Consider the following 27556-nt stretch of genomic DNA (forward strand, 5'->3'; position numbering starts at 1 on the left):
ATCCTGAACAGGATTCGCCTGGAATCCTGAACAGGATTCGCCAGGAATCCTGACCAGGATTCGCCTGGAATCCTGACCTGGATTCGCCTGGAATCCTGAACAGGATTCGCCTGGAATCCTGAACAGGGTTTGCCTGGAATCCTGAACAGGATTCGCCTGGAATCCTGACCAGGATTCGCCTGGAATCCTGAACAGGATTCGCCTGGAATCCTGAACAGGATTCGCCTGGAATACTGACCAGGATTCGCCAGGAATCCTGACCAGGATTCGCCTGGAATCCTGACCTGGATTCGCCTGGAATCCTGAACAGGATTCGCCTGGAATCCTGACCAGGGTTTGCCTGGAATCCTGAACAGGATTCGCCTGGAATCCTGACCAGGATTCGCCTGGAATCCTGAACAGGATTCGCCTGGAATCCTGAACAGGATTCGCCTGGAATCCTGAACAGGGTTCGCCTGGAATCCTGAACAGGATTCGCCTGGAATCCTGAACAGGATTCGCCAGGAATCCTGAACAGGATTCGCCAGGAATCCTGAACAGGATTCGCCAGGAATCCTGAACAGGATTCGCCAGGAATCCTGAACAGGATTCGCCAGGAATCCTGAACAGGATTCGCCAGGAATCCTGAACAGGATTCGCCAGGAATCCTGAACAGGATTCGCCAGGAATCCTGACCAGGATTCGCCAGGAATCCTGACCAGGATTCGCCAGGAATCCTGACCAGGATTTGCCTGGAATCCTGACCAGGATTTGCCTGGAATCCTGACCAGGATTTGCCTGGAATCCTAACCAGGATTCGCCTGGAATCCTGACCAGGATTCGCCTGGAATCCTGACCAGGATTCGCCTGGAATCCTGACCAGGATTCGCCTGGAATCCTGACCAGGATTCGCCTGGAATCCTGACCAGGATTCGCCTGGAATCCTGACCAGGATTCGCCTGGAATCCAGACCAGGATTCGCCTGGAATCCTGACCTGGATTCGCCTGGAATCCTGAACAGGATTCGCCTGGAATCCTGACCAGGGTTTGCCTGGAATCCTGAACAGGATTCGCCTGGAATCCTGACCAGGATTCGCCTGGAATCCTGACCAGGATTCGCCTGGAATCCTGAACAGGATTCGCCTGGAATCCTGAACAGGATTCGCCTGGAATCCTGAACAGGATTTGCCTGGAATCCTGAACAGGATTCGCCTGGAATCCTGAACAGGATTCGCCTGGAATCCTGAACAGGATTCGCCTGGAATCCTGAACAGGATTCGCCTGGAATCCTGAACAGGATTCGCCTGGAATACTGACCAGGATTCGCCAGGAATCCTGACCAGGATTCGCCTGGAATCCTGACCTGGATTCGCCTGGAATCCTGAACAGGATTCGCCTGGAATCCTGACCAGGGTTTGCCTGGAATCCTGAACAGGATTCGCCTGGAATCCTGACCAGGATTCGCCTGGAATCCTGAACAGGATTCGCCTGGAATCCTGAACAGGGTTCGCCTGGAATCCTGAACAGGATTCGCCTGGAATCCTGAACAGGATTCGCCAGGAATCCTGAACAGGATTCGCCAGGAATCCTGAACAGGATTCGCCAGGAATCCTGAACAGGATTCGCCAGGAATCCTGACCAGGATTCGCCAGGAATCCTGACCAGGATTCGCCAGGAATCCTGACCAGGATTTGCCTGGAATCCTGACCAGGATTTGCCTGGAATCCTGACCAGGATTTGCCTGGAATCCTAACCAGGATTCGCCTGGAATCCTGACCAGGATTCGCCTGGAATCCTGACCAGGATTCGCCTGGAATCCTGACCAGGATTCGCCTGGAATCCTGACCAGGATTCGCCTGGAATCCTGACCAGGATTCGCCTGGAATCCTGACCAGGATTCGCCTGGAATCCAGACCAGGATTCGCCTGGAATCCTGACCAGGATTTGCCTGGAATCCTAACCAGGATTCGCCTGGAATCCTGACCAGGATTCGCCTGGAATCCTGACCAGGATTCGCCTGGAATCCTGACCTAGATTCGCCTGGAATCCCGACCTGGATTCGCCTGGAATCCTGACCTGGATTCGCCTGGAATCCTGAACAGGATTCGCCTGGAATCCTGACCAGGGTTTGCCTGGAATCCTGAACAGGATTCGCCTGGAATCCTGAACAGGATTCGCCTGGAATCCTGAACAGGATTCGCCTGGAATCCTGAACAGGATTCGCCTGGAATGCTGAACAGGATTCGCCAGGAATCCTGAACAGGATTCGCCAGGAATCCTGAACAGGATTCGCCAGGAATCCTGACCAGGATTCGCCAGGAGTCCTGACCAGGATTTGCCTGGAATCCTGACCAGGATTTGCCTGGAATCCTGACCAGGATTTGCCTGGAATCCTAACCAGGATTCGCCTGGAATCCTGACCAGGATTCGCCTGGAATCCTGACCTAGATTCGCCTGGAATCCCGACCTGGATTCGCCTGGAATCCTGTCCAGGATTTGCCTGGAATCCTGTCCAGGATTCGCCTTGAATCCTGTCTAGGATTCGCCTGGAGTCCTTCCCAGGATTTGCCTGGAATCCTGTCCAGGATTGGTCTAGAATCCTGTCCATGATTCATTTAGAATCCTGTCCTGGATTCGTCTGGAATCCTGTCTAGGATTTCTCTGGAATCTTGTTCAGGATTCGTCTGGAATCTTGTCCAGGATGCGTCTGAAATCCCTTTCAGGATTCGTCTGCAATCCTGTTCAGGATTCGTCTGTAATCCTTTCCAGGATTCGTCTGGAATCCTTTCCAGGATTCATCAGAAATCCTTTCCAGGATTTGTCTGGAATTTGTCTGGAAACCTGCCAAGAAATCGTCTGAAATGCTCCCAGGATTCGTCTGGAATCCTGTCCAGGATTGGTATGGAATCCTATCCAGAAGTCGTCTGAAATGCTGTCTAGGTATCGTTTCCTAGATTTGTCTGAAATTATTTTCAGAATTCGCCAGGAATATTTTTAAAAATTCTCCTCGAATACGATCCTGGATTCGCCTGGAACCCTTCCCAGAATTTACCTGGATGAATTTTGAATCCTATTCGGGGAATGATTCCCAAAAAATGTCTTCTGATTTCAATGAAAAATTCTTGAGCTGATTGCTGTCCTTTCCGAGCCACTGTAGAATTCTCTTATAGGGTGATGAGCATTGACTAACTAGGAATTCTTTTCGTTAACTTTTTGAATTTCTCCTTCCCATGTCCCTTATCTTATCCTCATACTTCAATCAAATTATACCGTAATCCTAAACAATTTCATCACAAACTTCCACACTCTTCTCCACAGGTTCCTCGAAGCACTGCAGGCAGGCTGTATACCGGTGCTACTGTCCAACTCGTGGGTGTTGCCGTTCCAGTCGAAAATAGACTGGCAACAGGCGGCGATTTGGGCCGATGAAAGACTGTTATTGCAGGTAAGACACTTTATTAAATCGTTCTATTTCACAGGACGAAAAACATTTTCCTGTTTCGAAAATAATCGCTCCATTCACGCAAGCTCGATTCTTTCTCTGTCATGTTTCGATAGAATTTTCCTTCAATCAATACTTGAACGTCTCAACGGACGCCCAAATTACCGAATCCAAAACAACCACTTCCTTCCTGCTTTCCGTGTCCTTTCAAGATTTTGCGTTTCCTGTGCTTCCAAAAAGAAAAATCAAACGATTCCCCTCCACTCTCTTCGAAAACTTCCCCCTTTTCTATCCATTTGCTCGCTTTATTTGTTTCCTGTTATTTCCCAGTTTGTTTGCCTTATGGTCCTCCCCTGGAATTTCCCACCGTCGCCATTCCTCCGCCCAACTCCGCTCAAGTGGGACACGTCGGCTTCTGGATCCCCAACCATAAATTGAATTACCTATTTTGGGGCGTCGGAGCGTTTCCCCATCGGAAAACATTCCTCCGTTGAACGCCCAGGGCTAAAAGCGCAACCGACCGACAATTGCGTTTCGAACTTTGCGTTTCAGAAGAGAGGGTGTGTCTGTGACCTCTAGGCATCATTTGTGAAGTTTGTCGGAAGGAAAAAGAAATCAAACTTTGTCGCCATTGAAGCGAGTCACGTTTATGCGTCCTGTTTCGTTTAGGTGAAATTAGGGAAACATACCTTGTAGCGGAGTCCTTCTTTAGCCTAGAGGGTAAAGTCAACGAGTATAAAGCAAATCCATGCTAAAGGTGTATGGGTTCGATTCCTGATCGGTTCAAAATTTTTTCGTTGACCTCCCTGGGCAAAAAGTATCACCGTTCCTACCATACGATATACGAATGTGAAAATCGTAATTTGGGCAAAGAAGTATCTCAAGTGCTCTTAGAAGCTGAGAAGCAAGCTTTTTCCCAGTTTGGACGTAATACTAAGAAGTAGAGAAGAAGAACCTTGTAGCCTAATGTGTTCGAAGCACCCTTCCCAAAACGTTGCTACCAGAAGGATTTCCTTTAGACGCGATGTTGCCCGTTGAGGTGAGGTCACCATCAGCCGCGTTATTTCACCGTTCGTTCGGTCGACCAGGTTTCTCCGTGCTAATGAGACACTGGGGAACGCTAAATCACTCACTATTGCCAAAGTATTATTCTTCCCACCATTGAAAAGGCGGAATAGCGTTTTGATGGCGGGTTAAGGGCTATCCGAAACATAGGAAACGGTTACGTGTTTAGGGAAAAGGCCATAGCTAGTTAGGGGTAAAATAAGTAGATAAAATTTCAAAACTAGCTCCGATCTTAGATTCGTTGGGTATATGTTGAACAAAAGTGAAGTTGAAGTCATTTTTAACCGATTCCACTCAGTGACTCATCAAAATAACTCTGGCCAGTAAACCTTTTTAAAAATTCTAATAGTCTGAAAAAAAATACATTAATATAATCTTAACCCCTAGACCTAAACTCACTTCAATTTCAATGGCTAGTTTATTTCAAAACTATCAGAAATGAACATAAGATTGTTCTATACAGGCAGTTGCGTGCATTAACACTCTGAGATGCATTTAGAATCCTCTTCAGATGTACAAAATGTTTCTAAGGATTTTATTGCGAAGATCTTAATAGGTCGCATAGTATTATGTTCAGTATTCACCAAAAAAAAAACAATTTCCTTGAAAGACACTCAAAGCCTTTTCTGAGATTCATTTTGAATTGTGGTTAGGATTTACCTGGCGTTATTCTATGATTTATTATCAAGGATTCATCATGCATTTTCTTCAGCATTTGCATGTACACTTTCCATGATTCCTCTAGCATTCACTTGGAGTACTCTCCAAAGTTTGTCTTGAATGAAAAATGTGCCTTTATTGTATCCAAGATTGATTTTCAACTTTGGAGCTTTTTCAAGATTGACACAAAAACTTTTTCGCATTCATTTGTATTCTTCTCGTAAATTGAATGAGTATCTGAATCGCCGAAAATCTTCATTAGGATTTACCTAGAAGGGGTTCAATAGGAATCCTCTCTATCTATAATTTTGCTGGCATTCCTTCTCAATATTCACTTCAAATTCTCTTCTCCAGTCTATAATTTTCTTCAGGAGCCACGCATTCTCCAGGAAAGGGTTGCCATTATGTCAGATGAATCTGGCACTGCAAGACTTTTCATCGAGGGACAGACAAAAAGAAAAACTACTCATTTTGCAAAACTTTTTCATATCCAGTCAGGCTTTATAGACCGACGCGTATTTTTCTCTTGTTCGGTTACACGCTTTTCAGAACAATAGTTTGATGAGAGCGTGTTGTGAACAAAATGAAGCAAATTGGTACAACCGTGTTTGAGTAAGATGTGTCCCACTAAGAATTGGAACAAATGTTTGGTTCTCACAACGACTCTAGTGGTCCAATTTAGAAGCTGAACCGTCCATGTTTGCTCTTCAACAATAATAACATCATATGATTTTTTTCGCAGCTTAGTTCGAACGTACTTCTGAGAAATTCAACATGTGAGAAGAGAGAAGGAAAATAATTGCACTAAAAAATTTGAAAATCCCGTCTCGATCAGGAATAGAAATTGCAAAAGGGTTAGGTTTTTCAATAAGTACTGTGTGGCTCGTACTGAATAAGTACGAAGTAACTATTTTGTTGTTGCAGTTACTGTGCACCGTCAGCTGTGGATTAAAATTAGGACCACTGACTCAAATCCAAACATTTTAGACGGCGACTTGGCCAAAAAGTTCGGTGGTGCAGTGCAGTATCGTGCAACGGATTCGACTTCGGATATTGAAGCCTCCGATTATACCATGTCTGCAGACAATCAAATTGGGAACAAAATTGGAGAAATGTGGCCAAATTTCGTACTATGAAGTTGTTATATATATTATGTAATAGACCCTAAACTCAGCCTAATTAAGAGATTTTGGGCTATTATGAAGCAGAAGCGAAAGAAAGTAACGCCAAAACATCGACGAACTGTTAACTAAATGGGATGCACTTGTCAAAAATATGGATGAAAATAGTGTGCGCTAATTATTTAACCGTATTCCGTGAAAAGTCCGACAATCTCATGTAGAGTTTTCAATCCCGGGAACATTTCCCGGGAATTGAGATTTCCCGGGAAATGATTTTCTGTTTCCCGGGATTCCCGTATTTCCCGGGATTTCTGTAGTTCCCGGGAAGCTCTATTTAAATACAGAATGGACCATGTATATTCAGTTAAAAACTATCGCACAATTTACTTTTAATATCACACAAAACAATGTCCTCACTAGAAGAGATAAGATGTGTTTGTGAGTTGAAATATTGGTGAAAACCAACCGAAAAAAGGGAAGAAAACGGGATGTATTTCACTGACATTTTAAAGGTGATTTCTACATGGCTTACTCCACTGCCTACTGGTTGGCAATATAACGTTTACCGGGACAACTAGTTGGCAATACAATATAAAATTTTTTTTCGAAATATCTATTTCATGATTTGAGTAGAATTATAAAGTTTTCAAGGTTTCTACTTGATTGTTTTTTATTTAAGTTTTGTAAAGATTTATTAAATGTTGGTAAATATTATTTGAACTTCATACGATACCTCCACATATAATTTTGCTTAATTTCATAAACTTTTTTGTTAAAAAGCCTAGCAAAAAACGAAGCAAATATTTTTGGAGGAACATAAATAAATTACTCATAAAAAGAGCGAACCAATCGTGCAAATGCAATGGGTTCAAATAAAACATACATAAAATAAGACATTATTTCAAAAAAAAAATCATCAAATTAGCATAACTTTTACGTTTTTAGAATTTCCCGGGATCCCGGGAATTCCCGGGAAATGATAATGTTATTTCCCGTTTCCCGGGAAGTCAATTCCCGGGAAAATTGAAAACTCTAATCTAATGTAAAACAGAATGATTTTTTTTTATTATTTTTCCTTTGAAGCTTACAAGGAATGCAACATTTCAGTTAAAATAGAATTCATTTTTGTTGAATTATATTCAAATTATTCCAACTTGTGTATGTTCCAATTCTAAACAGGCCACATTTTAATGAATATTGATTTATGTACAGCGGGGATTCGCTAGATGGACCACAACTGCCTTCTTATTAGCGAATCCTACCCGTTAGCTGGAAAATGTTCCAGACGCATCTGGAGAGCAAAGCGTCACGAAACGCACACGCACATTTTTACTTAATATGCAGACTTCAATACTACTTCCACTGTTGACATTCAAGTGATTTTCAGTTGGATTTTTGTTATTCACCCAGCGAACATCCAACCCATCCAAGTGGAGCCCCAACGATCTTCACTAAATTTTATTCCGCGTTGGCCATATAAAGATCTAGAAAACTCCGAAAAACATCATTTTGTAATTTTCAGTTTTCTTCTAGCTCAACCAATCTCTATGATTTTTAGAGAAAAGCTTTTCAATGCCTGACATCCATTATTTTTTTTTTTTTGATAAATTGAATTAAAAAAATGACGGCCGAAGAAGCTTTTTATGGAAAATGCCGTCCCCAAGGAATTCAAAAATACTTTTAAAACCTAGTGATTAATGTTCAACAACGACACAGAAGAGTTTTTTAGGTTATCCTAGTGACTTCAATTGCTACGAGATGGTATATCCCATTTTTCCTAAACACCCCGTTCATTGACAAATTGACGGTAGTAGTTCAAACAGATCAACTCCACTAGAGCGCAGTTCTCATTTATAAGTTTTTATATAGATTTTTGAAACAGACGTATGGCAAAACTTTCTTACGCGTCGTTTTGGCTTTATTTTCTTAAGAATCTTAGCGTCAGGATTTAAATCAAACATCATAAACTTATTTGATACATACCTTAGCTGAAATACTTGAATGTTTTCCAATTCAGCCTTATATATTTAAAAGAGGCCAAGCTCAAATTTTAGTGCTGAATTTAATTTACATAATTTTATTACCATTGTATTTATTTAGTTACTGCCGAAACTTGGATCTAAAAGCATACCTGCACAATCGTGCCTGCCAGATTTTCCAAGACATTTTAATTTGAACCTGCCTGACATTTTCCAATGGGCGATGATGCTGCAGCAAGGAACCCGTCAAAACGTGGAACGATACAAACAGAAGCGAAGACAGCAAACCCATCTATTCCGGAATAAAAAGCGCCGCCTGGAAGAGTTGGAGTGCGAAGAGATGGAGCAGCTGTATCTTTCTCAAGATACGCGTAAGTTCTACAAGAAACTCAATGCATCCCGCAAAGGCTTTGTGCCGCGAGCCGAAATGTGCCGGGATAACGATGGAGGTATCCTGACGGACGAACGTGAGGTGATTGAAAGGTGGAAGCAGCACTACGATGAACACCTAAACGGCAGAAGAGGAAGATCAAGATAGCAGGAGGAATGGCTTCATCAGCACGGCGGATGAAGGAGACGTGCCAACTCCCACAATAGGTGAAGTTAAGGATGCCATCAAACAGCTCAAGAACAACAAAGCAGCTGGAAAGGATGGTATTGGAGCGTTAACCACTTGTCTGCACCGATTGATAGCCAGGATACAGAACAGCTACCGGAGGAGTGGAAGGAGGGAAAAATATACCCAATATACAAAAAGGGTGACAAGTTAGAATGTGAGAACTATCGAGCGATCACCATTCTTAACGCAGCCTATAAAGTGCTTTCTCAGATCGTCTATCGCCACTGGCAAGCAGATTTGTGGGAAGTTATCAAGCCGGTTTTCTGGACGGGCGATCGATGACAGACCAAATCTTTATGTTGCGGCAGATCCTCCAAAAGTGTCGCAAATATCAAGTCCCTACGCACCACCTATTAATCGATTTCAAAGCGGCCTATGATACCATCGACCGCGAAGAGCTATGGAAGATTATGGACGAGAATGGTTTTCCCGGGAAACTGACTAGACTGATCAAAGCAACGATGGATAGTGTACAGTGCTGTGTGAAGATATCGGGTGCATTATCGGACCCGTTTGAAACACGCAAAGGACTTCGACAAGGCGATGGTCTTTCCTGCCTCCTGTTCAATATTGCGCTAGAAGGTGTTATGAAACGGGCGGGCTTCAACATGCGGGGCACGACCTTCAATAAATCCAGCCAGTTCATCTGCTTTGCTGACGACGTGGACATTGTCGGAAGAACGTTCCAGGTGGTTTCTGAACAGTATACCAGGCTGAAAAGTGAAGCAGATCGGGTTGGATTGAAGGTAAATACGTCGAAGTCGAAATATCTGCTGGCTGGAGAAACCGAGTGCGATAGAGCTCGCATTGGCAGATGTGTGATGATCGACGGGGATGAGTTCGAGGTGGTCTACCTCGGATCATTGATAACGTCGGATAACAACTGCAGCAGAGAAGTTCGAAGACGTATCATTGCCGGAAGTCGTGCTTATACGGACTCCACAAGACCTTGCGGTCTGGTAAACTTTACTTCCGTACTAGGTGTACCATGTACAAGACGCTGATAAGACCGGTAGTCCTCTACGGGCATGAGACGTGGAGAAAGCTCGAAGAGGACCTGCAAGCGCTAGGAGTTTTTGAACGACGTGTGCTTAGGACGATCTTCGGCGGAGTATGTGAGAACGGCGTATGGAGGAGAAGGATGAACTACGAGCTTGCGCAACTCTACGGTGAACCCAGTATCCAGAAGGTCGCCAAAGCTGGAAGGGTACGATGGGCGGGACACGTTGTGAGAATGCCGGACAACAATCCCGCAAAAATGGTGTTCACCTCAAATCCGGCCGGTACAAGACGAAGGGGAGCGCAACGAGCTAGGTGGTTTGACCAAGTGGAGCAGGATCTTGGAAGTGTGGGGCGATCGAGAAACTGGAGGTTAGCAGCCATGGACCGAGTTAATTGGCGTTACATTGTGGCGCAGGTCATGTCTTGAAGGACGTAGAGCCAGCAAAAGTAAAGTAAGTGACATTTTCCAAAATCTACTGGCAAACCTTGCTCCAGGTTTCTCCCTTAAGTTTTGCCAAACTCCCTTTTACCTTTTTTAGCTATTTGAAAATGTTTTTTGTTTCATTTTTGTTAAACTCATACTTATAATCTTCACATTTTTCGGCTATCCTTCTACAAATTATTCATACACATTCACAAGAGGTTTTCAGAGAATGTTCATTGCCATCACTCTAGAGTGTTTTTTTCTTGTTATATTTCATTAGTGACTTCCTAAAATAAGTATCAAAACACAATACACTAAAGGTAGGGTAAATGTTCTAAAAATGGAGGTATTGAACACGATTCAACATTAGTTAACCGCTAAAATTTAAAGAAGCGCCATGAATGTACTTTACTTATTGAGAATAATAATTCATACCAACCGCGTCAAAAGAAAAAACGCTTTCCCAACAACAGCAATAACAACAAGTGAAACAAATTTTAGCACTTTTTGTGGTATTTCATATATTTTAAAGCAATTTAAACAGTCGAGTCTAGTGTCATATCGCGTAACTGAAGATAGCCTTACAGTTGAGGTCGAAATGCGCGTGTCTGTCAAAGGGTTCAAACTCTAGTGGAATTAAATGGTATTGACAGACATTTATTAGTTCAACATCTTTGGCGGAAACCACACAGACTGCTTAAATATTCTTAATTCTATTTTTTAAAACTAATCTACTAATATTGAAATCAAACAAATCGTAAACGCCGTTGAATAATCTACAAGATCTGTCCAATGGGTTATTATAGCCATAAGCGGTTCAGTGTGCAGGAGTCCATAAGAAGTTAGTGTTGCGTAGTTGTCGGAGAGGGGCACGTACTAAACTCTATTATTCATTTATTAATAGGTATTCGCACGGTATTTCATTTACCGTTATTATCAAACAAAAATAGGCATCAAAACTCCAAATGACTTATATACCTATTCTACACCTCTGGGCAGATTGACTGGGCATTGACAATGTATTTATTTCAATACCGGAAACCGGTTTGGAATGTTTTCAATTATATAATATCATTGAATTTTATAAGAACTTGCCATAATTAACTAATTATGTACAGGCTCAAGTGCTATAAGGCATTACGGAGTCAATTTAATTATGTAAATTCTTACAAACTCCATTTTTCAACAAGGCAATCTAAATAATTTGATGAACATAAGTTCTGGTGCTCGAAACATTATTTTTATACGTACTTACTAAATGCAAGTTATTATTACAAAACAAATGTTTGTTTCAAAAAATTCCTAAGGGCATACAGTTTACGTAGGGTAAACGACTTCTTGGAAAATTTCATGACCCATTTCGCATTGTGTGAAAAAGAATATCCAAGTTTTTTCTCGGCTTAGAAGCAGGGTTGGTAACCATCGGTTTCATCACTGACCGATGACGAAAAAAAAAAAATCAGTGTGTAAAAGATCGTCATTTTCTTTGTCTTCAATGGCTGACGAGGACACCACGACAAAACAAAGCCACAAAAAAAAATCCACGAGTAATATTTTTCGTCACTCTTCGCGTCACCCCTCCGCACTGAACCAACATAAACTTCTTAACGTCACCGAGCGCACAATTGCAGACAAAGAGAGTCTGAGCTACGAACTACTAGCCAACAAGGTGTCTTATGTTAACAATAGGGTCCTAAAGCCCTGTCCCAATTTTAGTGCCAAACGCTTAAGTTTAGGCCAAAAACACATGTTTACTCAATTTTCTAATGTTTTCCGTTAGTTTAAGCCCAAAAACATTTTTTTTATGTTTTTTATGATTTTGTCACACCCCTTGGATTAAACTCAAATTTTGGGTGTATTTTGTTTTCCGTGTCCCTTCCGAAATGTCAGATAGGAACAACCCCAGTGTTAAAACTAAAAGCCTGTGGTGTTTTTGTCGACTAATCGAACGTCAAACAAGATCAAAAGTGTCAAGGTTCATTTATGGACTCAATTTTTAAATTAAAGTTTAAACATGATATAGCCGTTATTTGAGCGGGAAAAATTGCTAAAGCAGTTGCAGTAACATGCTCTTTTGTGTTATTCAATAAAAACAAGATTTCATTAAACATTTTAGGACCCAATTGGCCAATGACATTCTCAAGAAGTTGTGTTAGCGCTGATGGTAAGCGCGTGCTACTGATAATTTAAACGTTTTTTGTTCAACTTCGGAAGTGCGCTAATATTTTGTTTTGCGAGTTTCTTTTTTGTCGGCTATTCAATTGGCACCGATTAGTTGTTTGCCTTTCTATTCAAGCTGAACGTGTTCAACCAAAAAAAAAACACAGACAGAGAGAAACGGTAAAGATTTTTCGTCGCGACGAGGTGCTTGGTTGCTTTTTGTTCCCTTTCAAGCAATCGAGCTGAAATTTGCACTACAGAACTACAAATATATTCAACTTTGTAACCACAAAATTTCATGTTTTTCAAAGCCCATGCCGACAAGTGAGATATTAATTGAAATTGTTCGAAAAAAAAAGCAGTTTTAAAAACTAAAATTTCTGCTTGGCATTGAGTTTCTTAATTTAATATTACTTATCCTTTGAACAACCTCCACCTAATTGACAAGCGTACACCCAAACCAAAAATGTTATAAATATTTGTAAAAAAAAATAAATGACAAAAGAGCGATATTTTTGAAAAATTTCTCTCAGTGGCTCACTTTCCGGCAGGGGCTCAAAGAAATTTTCAATTTTGTGGTTACAAAGTTGAGTATATATGTAGTTCTGTGGAGAAAATTTCATCTCGATTGCTTCAAAAAGAATTGGATTCAGAACAGCACTCTACCTTCAGTACTGGATAGAATTAAGTACGCATTGACTTTTTTTTATACAAAATGGTCAAGTTTGGATGCATGGATCTCGACTTCCAGTGTACAGATAGATCTGCAATTTTCACCACTGCTTGAAAGAAACTTCAAGTTTAATGAACCTAGAATGCAGAACTTTTTAGCGACAAACTTTTGAGTTATCATATATTTTAATTTTCACATAAATGATAAAACTTTGGGTTCATAATATATATTAACCTTCCTTATGAAAAAATGACCCATAACTTAGAAGTGCTCTCAAAAATCCATTTTTGAACCGATTTTTATTCTTTTGGCATTATATTAAAGATATGAAACCGGAGAATGGACGCAAACCCTGGGCATTTTTTGTAAGTATGGCCACTCTGGACATAAAGGCACAAGGGCACCTGAAATCTGTTTCAGAAGGAACTGGTACATATCCTTTTTCTGCGCATGTTTGGTACGACGGCTCGAATTTCATGATTTTTCTTTCCGATTTACAAGAGTAATAAGGGTACCAACTATAATATTTGGCCGGATTTGGTCGGAAACTTCCGGAACCGGTTCCGGTGGGGTGTGATGTGGAAATTTTAGACCATCTTATACTCATCCATGCGACAGCTCAAAATTCATGATTTTTTATCCAGATCCAGATCCAGACACATGCCAAATACCAAACATAAAATTATTTTTCTTGTTTCTGGCGTTACGTTCAAACCAAGATAGAGCCTGCTTCTCAGCTTAGTGTTCCTATGAGAACTTTTACAGTTGTTTACTAAGATCTATCATTATCTTTGCAGTCTTCTGTCAGGAGTTCCTGTTAGAATTCCTCCGAGGATTATTGCAGGGATGCTGCAGGAAAATCTCTATAGGGATCTGTCTTGAAATTTTTGCAAAGAGTTTCCGCAGAAATACCCTCAGCGAATCCTCCATAGATTCATATTATTGGGATTCCTCAAGGATTCTTCAGGAATCCTTCCAGATATTTCTCCAGGAATTCTTCAAGCGATCAATCCTGATGTTCTTTCAGAGATTTCTCCAGATATTGCTTCAAAGAATCATCCAGCAAAAACTTTTTAAGGATGGTTGCAAAGATGTCTCCAAGTCTTTCTCCAGTGGTTACACTAGAACAACCCATTTAAGGATTTCTTCAGAAATTTCATCAAAAATTCATTCATGAAGTCCTAGGTTGTCCTCTTCAGGGCTCCATGTATTCTTCTAGGGATCAGCCCAGGGATTCCATCTCCTGATTTCACCAAAAATTCCTCCAGGATTACTTCACGATTTTTTTGAGGGTTTCCTCCAGGAATTCCTTAAGGAATACCTCGTGGGAAATCCGCTAGGTGAATTACTCCAAGGAATTTTGCAGCTAATCTTCCCTCAGATATTTCTTTTGAGGTTCGTTCTGGCCTTCTGAAAATTCCTTCGAGGATTCCTTCAAGAATTCTTCTAGAAATTCCTCCAAGGATAACCATGGAATCAATCTCCAGGAATTTTATCAGAAAATACTCTAAGAACTTCTTCAGGGATTATATTAGTAAAATCTCTACCTAGAATCCTCTGAGAAAATCTCTCCATGGATTCCTCTAGATATTTCTCCAGAAATTTCTCCATGGACTCCTCCACAGATTATCCAGACATAACTCCAGAAATTCCTCTACAGGTATTTCTGCAGGGATTCCTCGTGCATAATATTTCGAGGGATTCCTGGTCCAGTATCACTGAATCAACAATTTCACGCCACAACACTTGGTTCGTGGCCGCAGCTCTCCATCCTCGTTTCTGCCCCACGCTTACCAAATCGATACGCACTTGATCCGCCCACCTTACTCGCTGAACTCCACGCCTTCTTGTACAAACCGGATCCCTGCCCATCGTATCCTTCCAGCTTTGACCACCTTACTGGGTTCGTCGTAGTGTTGGGCGAGCTCGTGTTTTCATCCTTCGCCGCCATACCCCGTTTCCCTGCTCACCGCCAAAGATCGTCCTTAGCACCCGACGATCAAAGACTCCAAGTGCTTGTATGTCCTCCTCGAGCTTCGTCCACGTTTCATGCCCATAGAGGATTACCGGCCTTATGAGCGTTCTGTACCGCAGCTTCTTCTGGAAGCCATGGTAGGCCCGACTTCTACTGATGATGTGCCTCCGTATTTCACGGCTTACGTTATTGTCCACTTGACTGAAACTCTTTATAATGCTCCGCCAGAAAATCTTCAATAAGTTTTCTACGAATTCCGTTAAAAATTCGTCCTGACAACTGCCACTAGACTCTCGTCAAAATTTATACAGTAAATCTGAAAATTCAACAATTTGAGATGAAATTTTAGTCATATGAGGGATTCCACGGAGGCATGCAAGTCGATTCTGATCGACCATTTCAAAAATATCTGAAACTTTGCACAGTTTTTCAGTTCCATCTAAATCGTCATTTTCCGATATCAAATCTTCAAGTTGAGTCACGACTAACTTTTCAAAAGGGTGTATGTGAAAATGGTTCAAAAATATTCAAAAAGCTGCACAGCAAAAACGGTTCGTTCGATTGTTAGACAACTAAAGAAACAAAGTTAGACAACTAAATAAAGATTCCAAAAAAATACACACATTAAAAAAAATTTTTTTTTTTTGCATTAAAATACATCATTTTTGTCATAAAAACTCAAATATCTCAAAACCCTATCGGAATACCAACGTAATTTTTTGAGGGAAAACGGTCCATTATATTAGCAATCTACCATAAAACTTTGGTGATGGTAAGCCAATAAACAAAAAAGTTATGACATTTCAAATATTTCACAAATTTGACACTTAGTGAAATTTTTATTTTTTTTTCATTGTTAATTTTTTTTAGGACCGCAGTTTGTTGCTGAATTTTTTGTTAAGGGTACCACATGAGGTTAACAAGTTGTTTTCATGATATTTTATTTAATTATTCATAACTATTATAGCATCTATTAGAAAGTTAGACGCGATCCAGTGTTGTGATCTAAAGTCTTGATAGTGTCATATTTTTTATTGTACGTAACTGAAAAAAAATTCTCTCAATAGTGTTGAAACCTTTTGATAAAAGAAACCTATAAGAAATCTAATATTGAAGACAAAAGCTCCAAAAAAAGTTTTCCATACAGGTATACGACTAGTTTACCTGCAAAAAGTTTACCTCGTAGAGAACAAGGCGGGTCTATACCCAGGTGTAAAGCAGGTCGGTTTTCTCGGCGCTGGTTTTCTCCACAAAGTTAAAATCTGATTACACCTGGGTATAGACCCGCCTTGGTAGAGAATAGACTTTGTTAATCATATTTGGGAGAAAGCGAGTAACTTCAACAACATCAAAAACATGATAGGTACATACCATGAACATACTCACGAAAAAGCTAAAAATATACTACCACTATGGTTATAAAAGATTTAATTGTAAAATTTTTCTTCAGTCAAGCAAACGACACCAAACTAGACAGTAAAAACTTAAAAGTGATTTTGTTTATTAAAATCTAACGAGCAACATGAGTAGTCGCTTTCTCAACTGTTGCAGGCCGTTTGCAGAAAAAAAGTGTTCGAAAGAGCTACGAAATCTCACCGAAAGCACCATAGATAAACTGAAAGCGGCTGGTTATGCTCCAATGTCTACATTGAATACAAATTTACGCATTTGTACGTCCTGCCGTTTAAACGTTGACAAACGGGCAATCTGTACATCATCGGTGGATCAGGTTGCAGGAAGTTCGAAAACAACAACAACTGAGGAATTACTAGATGCACTGACAACAACTGAGGAGTTACCAGAAGTACCAAGTGCAGATAGTCTTGCCACGGTACCATCAGCGACATCTGTTTCAACAAATCAATCAGAAGATGAGTGCATCCAGAAGATCAACATCGAACGCTTCAACGAAGGGATAGCTGGAATAAAAGTGACTCCGATTAAATGGACGAAGATGGGTTATGTCAATTATCCCGAGAAAAAATACCGTGAAATCAACGAAGCTGTACGAAGAAACCTCTTCAAATTAGGACCTGAGGATGTGGAAAATACAGACTACGATGAGGTAATTATGAATATGAAGGAAAGGTTCTCGAATCTAGCCACGACAAGGAAAGAAAAATTATTGATTTTGTCGATGCTGCCAAGCTCGTGGTCTATTCAAGACGCCATTGATGAGTTCAAAACCAATAGAAATACAGCAAAAGAGGCAAAACAATTCAAAAATAACTGTCTTGCAACCAAAAATGCTAGGTCGAGTACTTCATTAACAGATGAGACAAAAGAAAAAATAATTCAATATTTTGAAGACGATGAAGTAAGTAGAGCTATGCCTGGCCAAAAAGATTATGTATCTGTAAAAAAAGATGGAAAGCGTCAAGCAATCCAAAAACGATTAATGATGACTACTTTGAAAGAAGCGTATACACGCTTCAAGGAAATTAACGAAAATATTAAGGTAGGTTTTTCCTCATTTGCAAGCCTTCGTCCAAGGCAATGCAAGCTTCTATCCAATTCAGGAACACATAATGTTTGTGTGCACAACACACGAAAATATTAACCTAATCTTACAAAGTTTGACAAGAATCAATTTATCAAAGGATATTAAAATGTTAACTGGTAGTCTTTTGTGTGAAAATACAACATCAAATTGCTATCTACGATCTTGAGTTTAAAGAAAATTATATTGATCAGTTATCATTTGAGCAATGGGTGACCACGGATAGGTGTGACCTAGAAACTATTGTTAAACCTGTAGATGAGTTTGTGTCATTTTTTTGCTTGAAATTAGAAAGTTTAATTCCTCGCGACTTTATTAAAACAGAGCAATCCCGCTTTTTGAAAAATACGAAAAATACATTACAAGATGGTGAATTTTTAGTCATTTGTGAGTTTTCTGAAAACTATAGCTTTGTATTGCAAGATGAAGTGCAGTCCCATCACTGGAACGTACAACAAGCTACAATTCATCCATTTGTTATTTATTTCAATGGAAGTACGCAAATTGAACATTTTAGTTTTATTGTAATTTCCGAAGATTTAAGACACGACTCAGTATCTGTAAATTTGTTCATTGCCAAAATGATTAACTTTTTACGCGTTGATAAGGATAAAGAAATCAGAAAGATATATTTCATGTCTGATGGAGCAGCATCGCAGTACAAAAACCGTAAGAATTTTTCGAGCCTATGTCAATTTAAATCAAAGTACGGAATTGATGCAGAATGGCATTTATTTGCTACGTCACATGGCAAAGGTCCTTGTGATGCTATTGGAGGAACCATAAAGCGCATGGCCACAAGAGCAAGTTTAGCCAAAGAACGTGAGCATCCAATTAAAACTACAAAAGAACTATTTGATTGGGCGAATCGCAGAAAAGAAGATGTTTTAACAAAATTATCATTTTGTTTTACTACTACTGAAGAGTACGAATTAACGGCATCAGAGCTCAGCGAGCAATATAATAACGCGAAAACGATCCAAGGAACCCAAAAATTTCACTGTTTCATTCCATTGTCAGAAAATAAAATTAAAGCAAAACTATACTCGAACTGTACTGATAATGATGCAAAAGTGTTCGATATTGTAAAAAAATTGAATAACAATAAATAAATAAATAAGTATTAATAAAATGTTTTCATGATCTCATAACGCATACCCAAATCCAAAACTTTTAAAGTTTATATATAACATTTAGAAACTCATCAATCATACTCTAAAAAAAAATATCCTGGTAAAAAAAAATTTTATTTTCGTGTAATCTGTTAATTCATTTTAATTTATACATATATACATATACATATAATATTTATACATATACATAATATTTATACATATAATATACATAATACTAATGAATACATGAAAACGACTTGTTTAATTCACGCAAGGCCCTTAACAATAAAATCAGCAACAAACTGCGGTTCCCGTAATAATTTACACCGAAAAAAAAAATTTTTTTCTACTAAATGTGAAAATTGTGACATGTTTGAAATGTCATAACTTTTTTGTTTATTGGTTTACCATCACCAAATTTTTATGGTAGATAGCTAATATAATGGACCGTTTTCCCTCAAAAAATTACGTTGGTGTTCCGATAGGGTTTTGAGATATTTGAGTTTTTATGACAAAAATGATGTTTTTTAATGCAAAAAAAAATTTTTTTTTACTGTGTGTATTTTTTTTGGAATCTTTATTTAGTTGTCTAACTTTGTTTCTTTAGTTGTCTAACAATCGAACGAACCGTTTTTGCTGTGCAGCTTTTTGAATATTTTTGAACCATTTTCACATACACCCTTTTGAAAAGTCACGACTAACTCAACTTGAAGATTTGATATCGGAAAATGACGATTTAGATGGAACTGGAAAACTGTGCAAAGTTTCAGCTCAATAGAAAAAAATGAATTAAAAAATTTACCAAATTTTGGTGCTGTTGCTTGGAATCACTCATATAGCTTTCAGCCCCACTTATCTGGGATAGTCGGTTTCATATGCTCAGGTTAATGCTCGTTACTTTTCTGCAACTCCTCGCATGAATGGATAATGCCCTCCTGCTAACACCTGTGCACCACTTCTTGAAAAGGGGAAAAGAAAGCTCAGCAGCAGCAATCGGTAGTAAATGGACCGCGGCGAATCGTTCCCACTGTGGATCCTTCTTTCAGACTCCTGCACACCTACCATATGAATGCTACCAAAAAGCTCGCTTCGCTCCGCTGCTTACTCGCAATTTATTCCCTTTCTTTCGAGCCAACAACGCTTTATTCAAGCGAACAAAATGGGGATTTTTTCGGCTACATTTCGAAGAGAAAAAAAAACGTCCTGGAAAAAATATGCTTGGGAATTGAAACAGGCGATTTCCCAGTCCCAGAGAAAGGCAGGCCCATAATGTGTGCCAAGCTTAAAGTTTTCTCCGAGACAATGTAAATAATTGGCTCGGCGTCGGACCTCGGACACTCGATCGTAAATATGCCAACCATCAGGAACCATTACCTAGCATAATCCCTGGCGGAGTGGCTTCGCGCTGCTAATTACAATGATTTTCATGTTTTTGTTCCTCAACTGGGACGAGACTAGGGGGATTTGAGCTTTAAAGTGCGGAACCCATTTAAAAATCGATCCTCTCTAAAGTACACCGTCGCACAGTTGTTCAGGTTCAAAATATCATTGCGAAAATTTAAATTTTACTTTCATCATGATCGGTATTGTAGAACATGTTTTAGGGTTTGAACAAAGTCACCATTTTATGGCTTTGCCAGCTTTTTCAAAAAACTGGACCTCTATGCCTCGTCGACTTCTTCGCCCTCATTTGGTCGTTTTGATATATCTCGAGGTGGGCGGAAAAGGTGTTTCCTCGCAGTGACGACGACGACGATGACGACGCGGACGACCATTAATTTCCCATTAGGTGACGATGCTGATGCTCATCCTTGGTCGTCGACGACGGTGCGGCGTTAGTGGCCCTTGTCATTGAACGGTGGCACCGATAGCAGGTCCCTGCTTGAAACCGGTATCGAATGGGGAATAATGGGATGAAGATGGTAGATCCTTTTTTCCTAACGAGCGAGATTGTACGTACTTTGTATGTACATTAAGTCGGTAATAGGAGTTTTATGATGGGTTGTTTGAGAATCTGTTGCATTGAGTTTTCCGGACAATTGAAACCGAGAGTAGCCATTGGGAACAGACACAGGAAGGACGATAGATATAGAGTTGTTATCACACTTTGGTATAGAACTCTGACCTTTTATTTTTATGAGAAGGCGGACTCTCCAAAGGTGGGCGCTGAGGAAGGTAAGATTTATGATAGAAAAATTTCACACGATGATTTTTTGTTCCATTTAGTACGTCAAAGTTCTTTTCAGTGTGGCAAAGCGATTGGCTAGAGATCAGTATTTGCTCTATAATTTCATAATCAAAAGATTTCAAAATATTCTATGGGCGAATTTTTTTTCCATACATTTTGTATGGGCTGAAATGCATAGGAAAACGTGATTTTCATTGGCTGTATATGAAAACCTAGCTAAAAAGTGGAAAAACTCAAAATTTCTCCGATGGGATATTTTAAAACCTTCCGATCATAAAAATAAAACCCAAAAACTTTATTCTTGTCAGTATTTGAAATACTTTTCTCTTACCAGAGACAAACTGGAAACATGTAGTAAATAGAATCAAACGGAGCTTTGGAGAAGAACGGCTTTGAAGATTTTCAGCAATTTCCATACAAATTATGTAGAAGCCAAAAAAACGAGCCAATCTTCTACAAATTGTTATATTTTCCCATTTGACGGAAAATCGCCTCTAAACACTATTGGAAAGCTTGAAAACAGTTGAATTTTTCAATGTGAATAGCTCACAACCTCGAGGACGAGGAGACAACTACTGTTGCGGATCGTTCAGGTTTCAAAGCAGTTCAAACACTTCTTGTAGTAGTTCGTTAAAGAAGCAGCTTAAAAGCTGTAATTTTATTGAAGAATTCATTAGTTTCTAAATTAATTTCATTAGTACAAAGCTCGTGACTTACATTCAGTATTTTACTGCAGGATTTGAGAAACCTATTGTTTGCTCTCACTGACGTCCGTTTGCCTTCGCTGTCGCGGTGATGCATAGTAAAGAGGGGCGTCCGGAATTCACTCCACTATGACCAGTGTTGGCAGATTGGCAGTTCTCAGCATCTACTAGAGATCCAGATGGAAAATATCGGGTGCAGTTACCGAAGAAGAAGCACATGTTGGAGAAATTAGGATGTTCCAAGGTCATACCAAAGAAGCGCTATTTGTCTATGGAGAAGCGGTTGGCAAACCATGAAAAACCTAGAGCTAAAGGCTATGTATACGGCGTTTATGCATGAGTATCTTCGTATGGGCCATATGGAAGAGGTGCTCACGGAAAGAGAAGAGCATGGTCAGGAATACCTACTAGGATGATATCACAGAACAGATAGCCATCTTAGAACAAAAAGCCATTTTCGGCTAGAGTACGAGAAAATACATAGAAGAGTAGGCGAATAAAACATTGTTTGCCCCATCGGAATTTAGAGTGCAGGACATTGACATTAATTTCGTCTAAAATGGTTTCCATCGCTGTTTGACGTTATATAAACATTGCGGTAAAGCCTTGAGCCTTTTTTTTTTTTTTTTGTTTTTTTTGTTTTTTGTTTTTTACAAGGGGGAAATCTGCAAACAGATCCCCTGAGAAGATAACTCAGGGAATGCGGGGATGACGCACCAACGACGACCCGCTAAAACCAGCCTATGCACTGTGCATGAGCAATTCATTTAGAATTGCTCAAGTGGTGAACAGTGCATCGACATGACCCTTGGACTCAGACCCTCATCTTCCCGGAACCACCTTACGGTATTTCTTCGGGAAGGGACCAGTGCATATAGCACAACACGTGTAGCAGAAGTAGCCTAGGCAAACTGCTTCTCCTAGCCGACTTAAACAATGCTACAAGGGACCAGCCTCGGCAGGGCTAATCCTCTGCAGCCAACTCTTGGTCGGCGCGCCATAGACGCTGCAATTCTAACATAATGTGAGTGACAGCCGTAGTTACTGCATTCCAGCACTCGGCATCCGCACACATTCTCTCTATAATATTGTCGGGGGACGTGTCCCCTCCGCATGTAGTGAGCATGCGACCTCTCACAACAATGAAACGGGGGCAATCGAACACGACATGCTCCGCTGTTTCCTCTACACCAGCCCAATTGGGGCACGCAGGAGATTCTGAGTGCCCGAACCTATGCAGGTACTGTCTATAGCAACCATGTCCTGACAGAAACTGCGTCAGGTGGAAGTTCACTTCCCCATGGCTTCTACCATACCAATCTGACACATTTGGTATTAGTCGATGGATCCATCTACCCTTAGTGGAGTTATCCCATTCCTGCTGCCAGCTTCTGAGCGTTTCCTCTTTACACGTGTCGCGGACTCCTCTGGTACCCCTTTGGTTGAAGCATTGAACATCTTCCTTGATGATGAGCCCGATGGGCGTCATCCCGGCTATGATGCACACGGCCTCTTTAGATACCGTCCGGTATGCACTTGCTACTCTTAAGCACATTATCCTGTACGTGCTTTCCAACCGCTTTAGGTTTCTGTTCGTTCTAAGCGCTTTTGACCAGATTGGTCCTCCATACCTTAGTATGGATAGCGCCACGCTTGCCAGCAGCTTGCGTTTGCTGGCAATTACAGCAGAGCTGTTAGACATCATCCTCGAAAGCGCCGCTATAGCCGTAGATGCCCTTTTACAGGCATATTCAACGTGGCAAGCGAAGCTCAGCTTGTCATCGATCATTACCCCAAGATGCCTAAGGGATCGCTTGGACTCTATGGTGCAATCACCTACCGAGATAAGCGCCCGTTGCTCGGACTTGCGGTTGTTGACCACCACCACCTCAGTCTTGTGACGGGCCAGTCCTAGTTTCCTAGACTTCATCCATTCCTCAACCAGGGAAATAGAGTGCGCTGCTGTCAACTCTACTTCCTCCATCGATTCACCATAGACCACTAGGGTGATATCGTCGGCGAAGCCAACAATCTTAACACCCGTCGGAAGGGGCAGCCTCAGTACGTCATCGTACATCGCATTCCATAACAGCGGGCCCAGGATTGAACCTTGAGGTACTCCCGCGGTAATTCGAACGCTTTTCTGCCCCTCCTCTGTGTCATACAGTAGAATCCTACCATCAAAATAGCTTTCTAGAAGCTTACACAACTGCACCGGTACCTTGAGGCGGTGAAGCGCGTGTGCTATTGCTTCCCAGCTTGCGCTGTTGAACGCATTCTTCACATCCAGAGTGACAACCGCGCAGTAACGGATGCCGCTCCTTTTATGCTCGATTGCCACCTCAGCTGTTTGAACGACCGACTGGATGGCGTCCAGAGTAGATTTACCTTTTCTGAATCCAAACTGGTTGTTGGACAGGCCGTCCGCACTCTCCGTATACGGTACTAGTCTGTTGAGAATCAACCTCTCCAATAACTTGCCCGTCGTATCTAGTAGACAGATAGGCCTATACGCAGACGGGTCCCCTGGTGGTTTCCCCGCCTTTGGTAGTAGCACCAATTTCTGTCGCTTCCATACATCCGGGAAGATTCCTTGATCAATGCAGCGTTGCATCGTAGTTCTGAACATGTTCGGATCCGTGTTCACTGCCGCTTTTAAGGCAACATTCGGGATACCATCGGGTCCCGGTGCCTTGTTTGACGCGAATGATTTCACGACTTCTGCCAGCTCTTCGTTCGTCACTCTCGCCACTTCTTCTCCTTCATCTGCCGCATACGGCGCTGGGGGCCATGGGCTTATGGGATGGTGCGGGAAGAGTACATCGATTATCGATCGCAGCAACTCGGGCGATTTCTCTAAGGGCGCTATGGCTCCTTTGGTCTTTGCCATTACCACTCTGTTGGCGTCACCCCATGGACTAGAATTGGCACTCTCGCATAGACTTTCAAAGCATGCCCGTTTTCGACTCTTGATTTCCTTTTTGAGAGCCAACTTTGCCTCTCTGAATGCTGCACCGCGTTCCTCTCTTTTTGCTTCTATGCGTGCGCGTTGCATTCTTCGTCTAGCCCGAAGGCAGATTGCTCGAAGATTTGCAATTGATTCGCACCACCAATACACTGGCGGCCTGTTCTCTCTAGGAGGGGCTTTTCTCGGCATGGAAGCATCACACGCTCGTGATATCATAGCAACTAGCTCTTCACCGTTTAGGTCCAGAGTGTTTCGTTCGCGCCTCAGGGCTTCAGTGAATACTTCGCCGTCGAAGCGCGCTGTTTTCCATCCTCGGGCTTGGGTCGAGTTACATCGCGCTGCCTTCTGCCCGCCTGGTATTATACTATAGCGAATCGATTGATGATCGCTATGAGTATAACCGTCATCAACGCGCCAGTTCATGGTACCTAAAAGGTTAGGACTACAAAACGTCACGTCGATGATCGATTCTGCACCATTTCTGCGGAAGGTACTCACTGTACCCACATTTGCCAGCTCTACATTTAATGCGGCCAGGGATTCCAACAATAGCTGGCCTCTTTGATTGGTGCAGCGGCTACCCCACTCCACTGCCCATGCATTAAAGTCGCCAGCTATCACTACTGGCTGCCGATTAGCTAGTTCGGCCATCATCCTGTCAACCATGTGGGAAAATTCCTCAATCGACCACCTTGGGGGCGCGTAACAACTGCAATAGAACACGCCGTTGATTTTTGCTATCGCAAAACCGTCATTTGAGCTAGAGACTACTTCTTGGATTGGGTATCGTCCTGTCGCCCCTATAGCTGCTAGCTGTTGAGACCTATCCGCCACCCAGTTCCCGTTGTTGGCTGGTATGCGGTATGGGTCCGATAATAACACCACGTCAGTCTTGGTTTCCGAGACTGACTGCCAAAGTAGCTGCTGGGCTGCATCACAGTGGTTTAAATTTAACTGTGTTACTTCCGTTTTGGCTGCTTTGATACTCCGCTTGTGCCCGGACATTTGGGTCCGCCCGTTAAGTGTCCGTTGTCTGCTCTGTCGACACATATTAGGCACTTAGCGATTTGCTTACAATCGCTTGCCCTATGGCCTTCAGCGCCGCATTTTCTGCACATCTTACTTCTGTCGGGACCATTGCAATTCCACGACTTATGGCCCTTCCCGAAACACTTGAAGCAAACTTCAGGAGGCTGTTGTATGCTCAGCCGGCAAACCGACCAGCCTACCTTGAGTATGCCCAAGTTCTTCGCTTTGTTGGCCTCTGCGACCGGCAGCCTGATCGCCGCCACCTGGGTGCCCTGCGGGCCCTTTCTAAGGTGGATGGCCTTTCTGGCTACGTCGATGTCACACTGCTCTTTGAGGGCAGCCGAGACCTCCGCTGCATCGGTGACCTCATCCAGATTTTTACACTGGAGAGTCGCTTCAGCAGTAAGGGATCTTACATCAACTTCGTCACCAAGTACTTCTTGTGCCAGTTGCTTATAGACTGCACCCTTTTCCTTGGCGTCCTTCTTTAAGACTAGGATCATTTCACCAATCCTAGTTCGCCTTATGCTTCGCACGTCTGCGCCCAATGGCGATAGCTTCTCTGTGCTTCGCATCGCCTTCAGAACCTCGGCGTATTTTGCTTCCTCCGTTTTGATAACGAGGGCTTCGCCTAAATTCCTACGTTTCGCTGTTTTCGGTTTAGCGCTCTCCTTGGGCTCCGTTTTCGGTTTCCTCTGTTTTTTCTTATTTCCAACTCGTATCCACGGGTTGCTGTTGCCTTGCGCCCGTGGTTCCTGTGGATGCACTGCCTGGTTCCGGTTAACCCGTGGCTCCTTTTTCTTGGCTTTCTTGGCCTTAGGATTGGTGTTGGCCTCTCCTTTGTTGCCATGTCCTCTTGATCGCGGGGCTTGGCTCGTGCCAGCTTTTCCGCTTTGGAGGCGGCCGGCCGCGTAGGTCACTTTTCTCTTAGCAACCATACGTCTTTTCGCCTCGTATTCATCCCCGGAAGCTTCCCTCTTCCGCATCGCGTATCGAATAATATCATCAGATATATTCGCGTTGCCTGTGAAGGAAAACACTTCGGTCTGACACGACCTAGTGTCTTTTTGGCCTTCTACCTTGCCCAGTTGTTCCTTGGCTTTCTCGTAGTCCTGCTTTGCAGCTAGGACTGATTGTCGCAATTTCAGTAGACTTGTTTTCAAGTCTTTGCTGATATTTGTTTTGCTTTTAACATATTCGATGATGACATCAAGTTGCTCAGCAGCTACCTGCATTTTAGGGAGGTACTCCCTATTGCGATCCATGGCCTCGATTAGTCCCGGGCCATCGGTCACCACACATGTTGCACTGGAGCGGCCAGTGCCTGTCGTCGTCACAGTATCTAGGCTTTTGCCCACACTGTTTTCAATAAAGTTGGTCGCCTCCTTCCTTGGCGGGAACCTTAGCCGGTTACTGATAGGTCCAGAAGCCTCTCCTTCACATTCCGCTAGTTGTTTGTTTTGGTTGATCATCTCTTATGGGTCCCCCTAAGAGCCGCTATCCATCTCCGCTGGAATAGTCGCCTTTATAATCCCATGGTTATCTATGCAAGCAGGGAGGCCATGCTAGGGTTGACATAGTCCTTTATGGGGTACTATGTTCAGAGCCGGATCGGCGCAGGTCAGGTAATGGCATCTGAGCCTACTCCCGCCCAGTTGGAACAACCAGGCGACGGATTTGGAACGTACTCTAAGGCCTGCCACGGTTTTACGGGACGGGGGCAGCCTGCGCCATTAACCCACTCGCCGTTTCAGGCCAGTGTCATCCGACCCTACTAAGGGAGTAGAATGTCGCCGCTGTCAGCCTCAAAGCATATTATCCAGTACATATACCGTTACTTGTCCTTTGTCGTGCGCTGCCAGTATACATAATTGGGGCCGTACTGGCGTTGGTCCCAATGTGCTCGAAGCACTCCTACTCGTAATTCCATGCCTTGTCCGTTTGTATCGCGAC

General features: G+C 42.1%; 1 protein-coding gene across 7 annotated transcripts in view; it reads left to right on the top strand.

The window, feature by feature from the left end:
* The window catches only part of LOC5578353 (exostosin-1), a 538741-nt gene that overhangs the window by 462301 nt on the left and 48884 nt on the right, over positions 1-27556 (top strand). For all 7 annotated transcript variants that reach the window (XM_021850609.1, XM_021850605.1, XM_021850604.1 and 4 more), the window contains one exon: positions 3298-3424. In XM_021850609.1, the coding sequence (XP_021706301.1) occupies positions 3298-3424 (127 nt within the window). The remainder of the gene's footprint in view (positions 1-3297; positions 3425-27556) is intronic.

The sequence above is a fragment of the Aedes aegypti genome, chromosome 3 (assembly GCF_002204515.2).
Source record: "Aedes aegypti strain LVP_AGWG chromosome 3, AaegL5.0 Primary Assembly, whole genome shotgun sequence".
Lineage (NCBI taxonomy): Eukaryota > Metazoa > Arthropoda > Insecta > Diptera > Culicidae > Aedes > Aedes aegypti.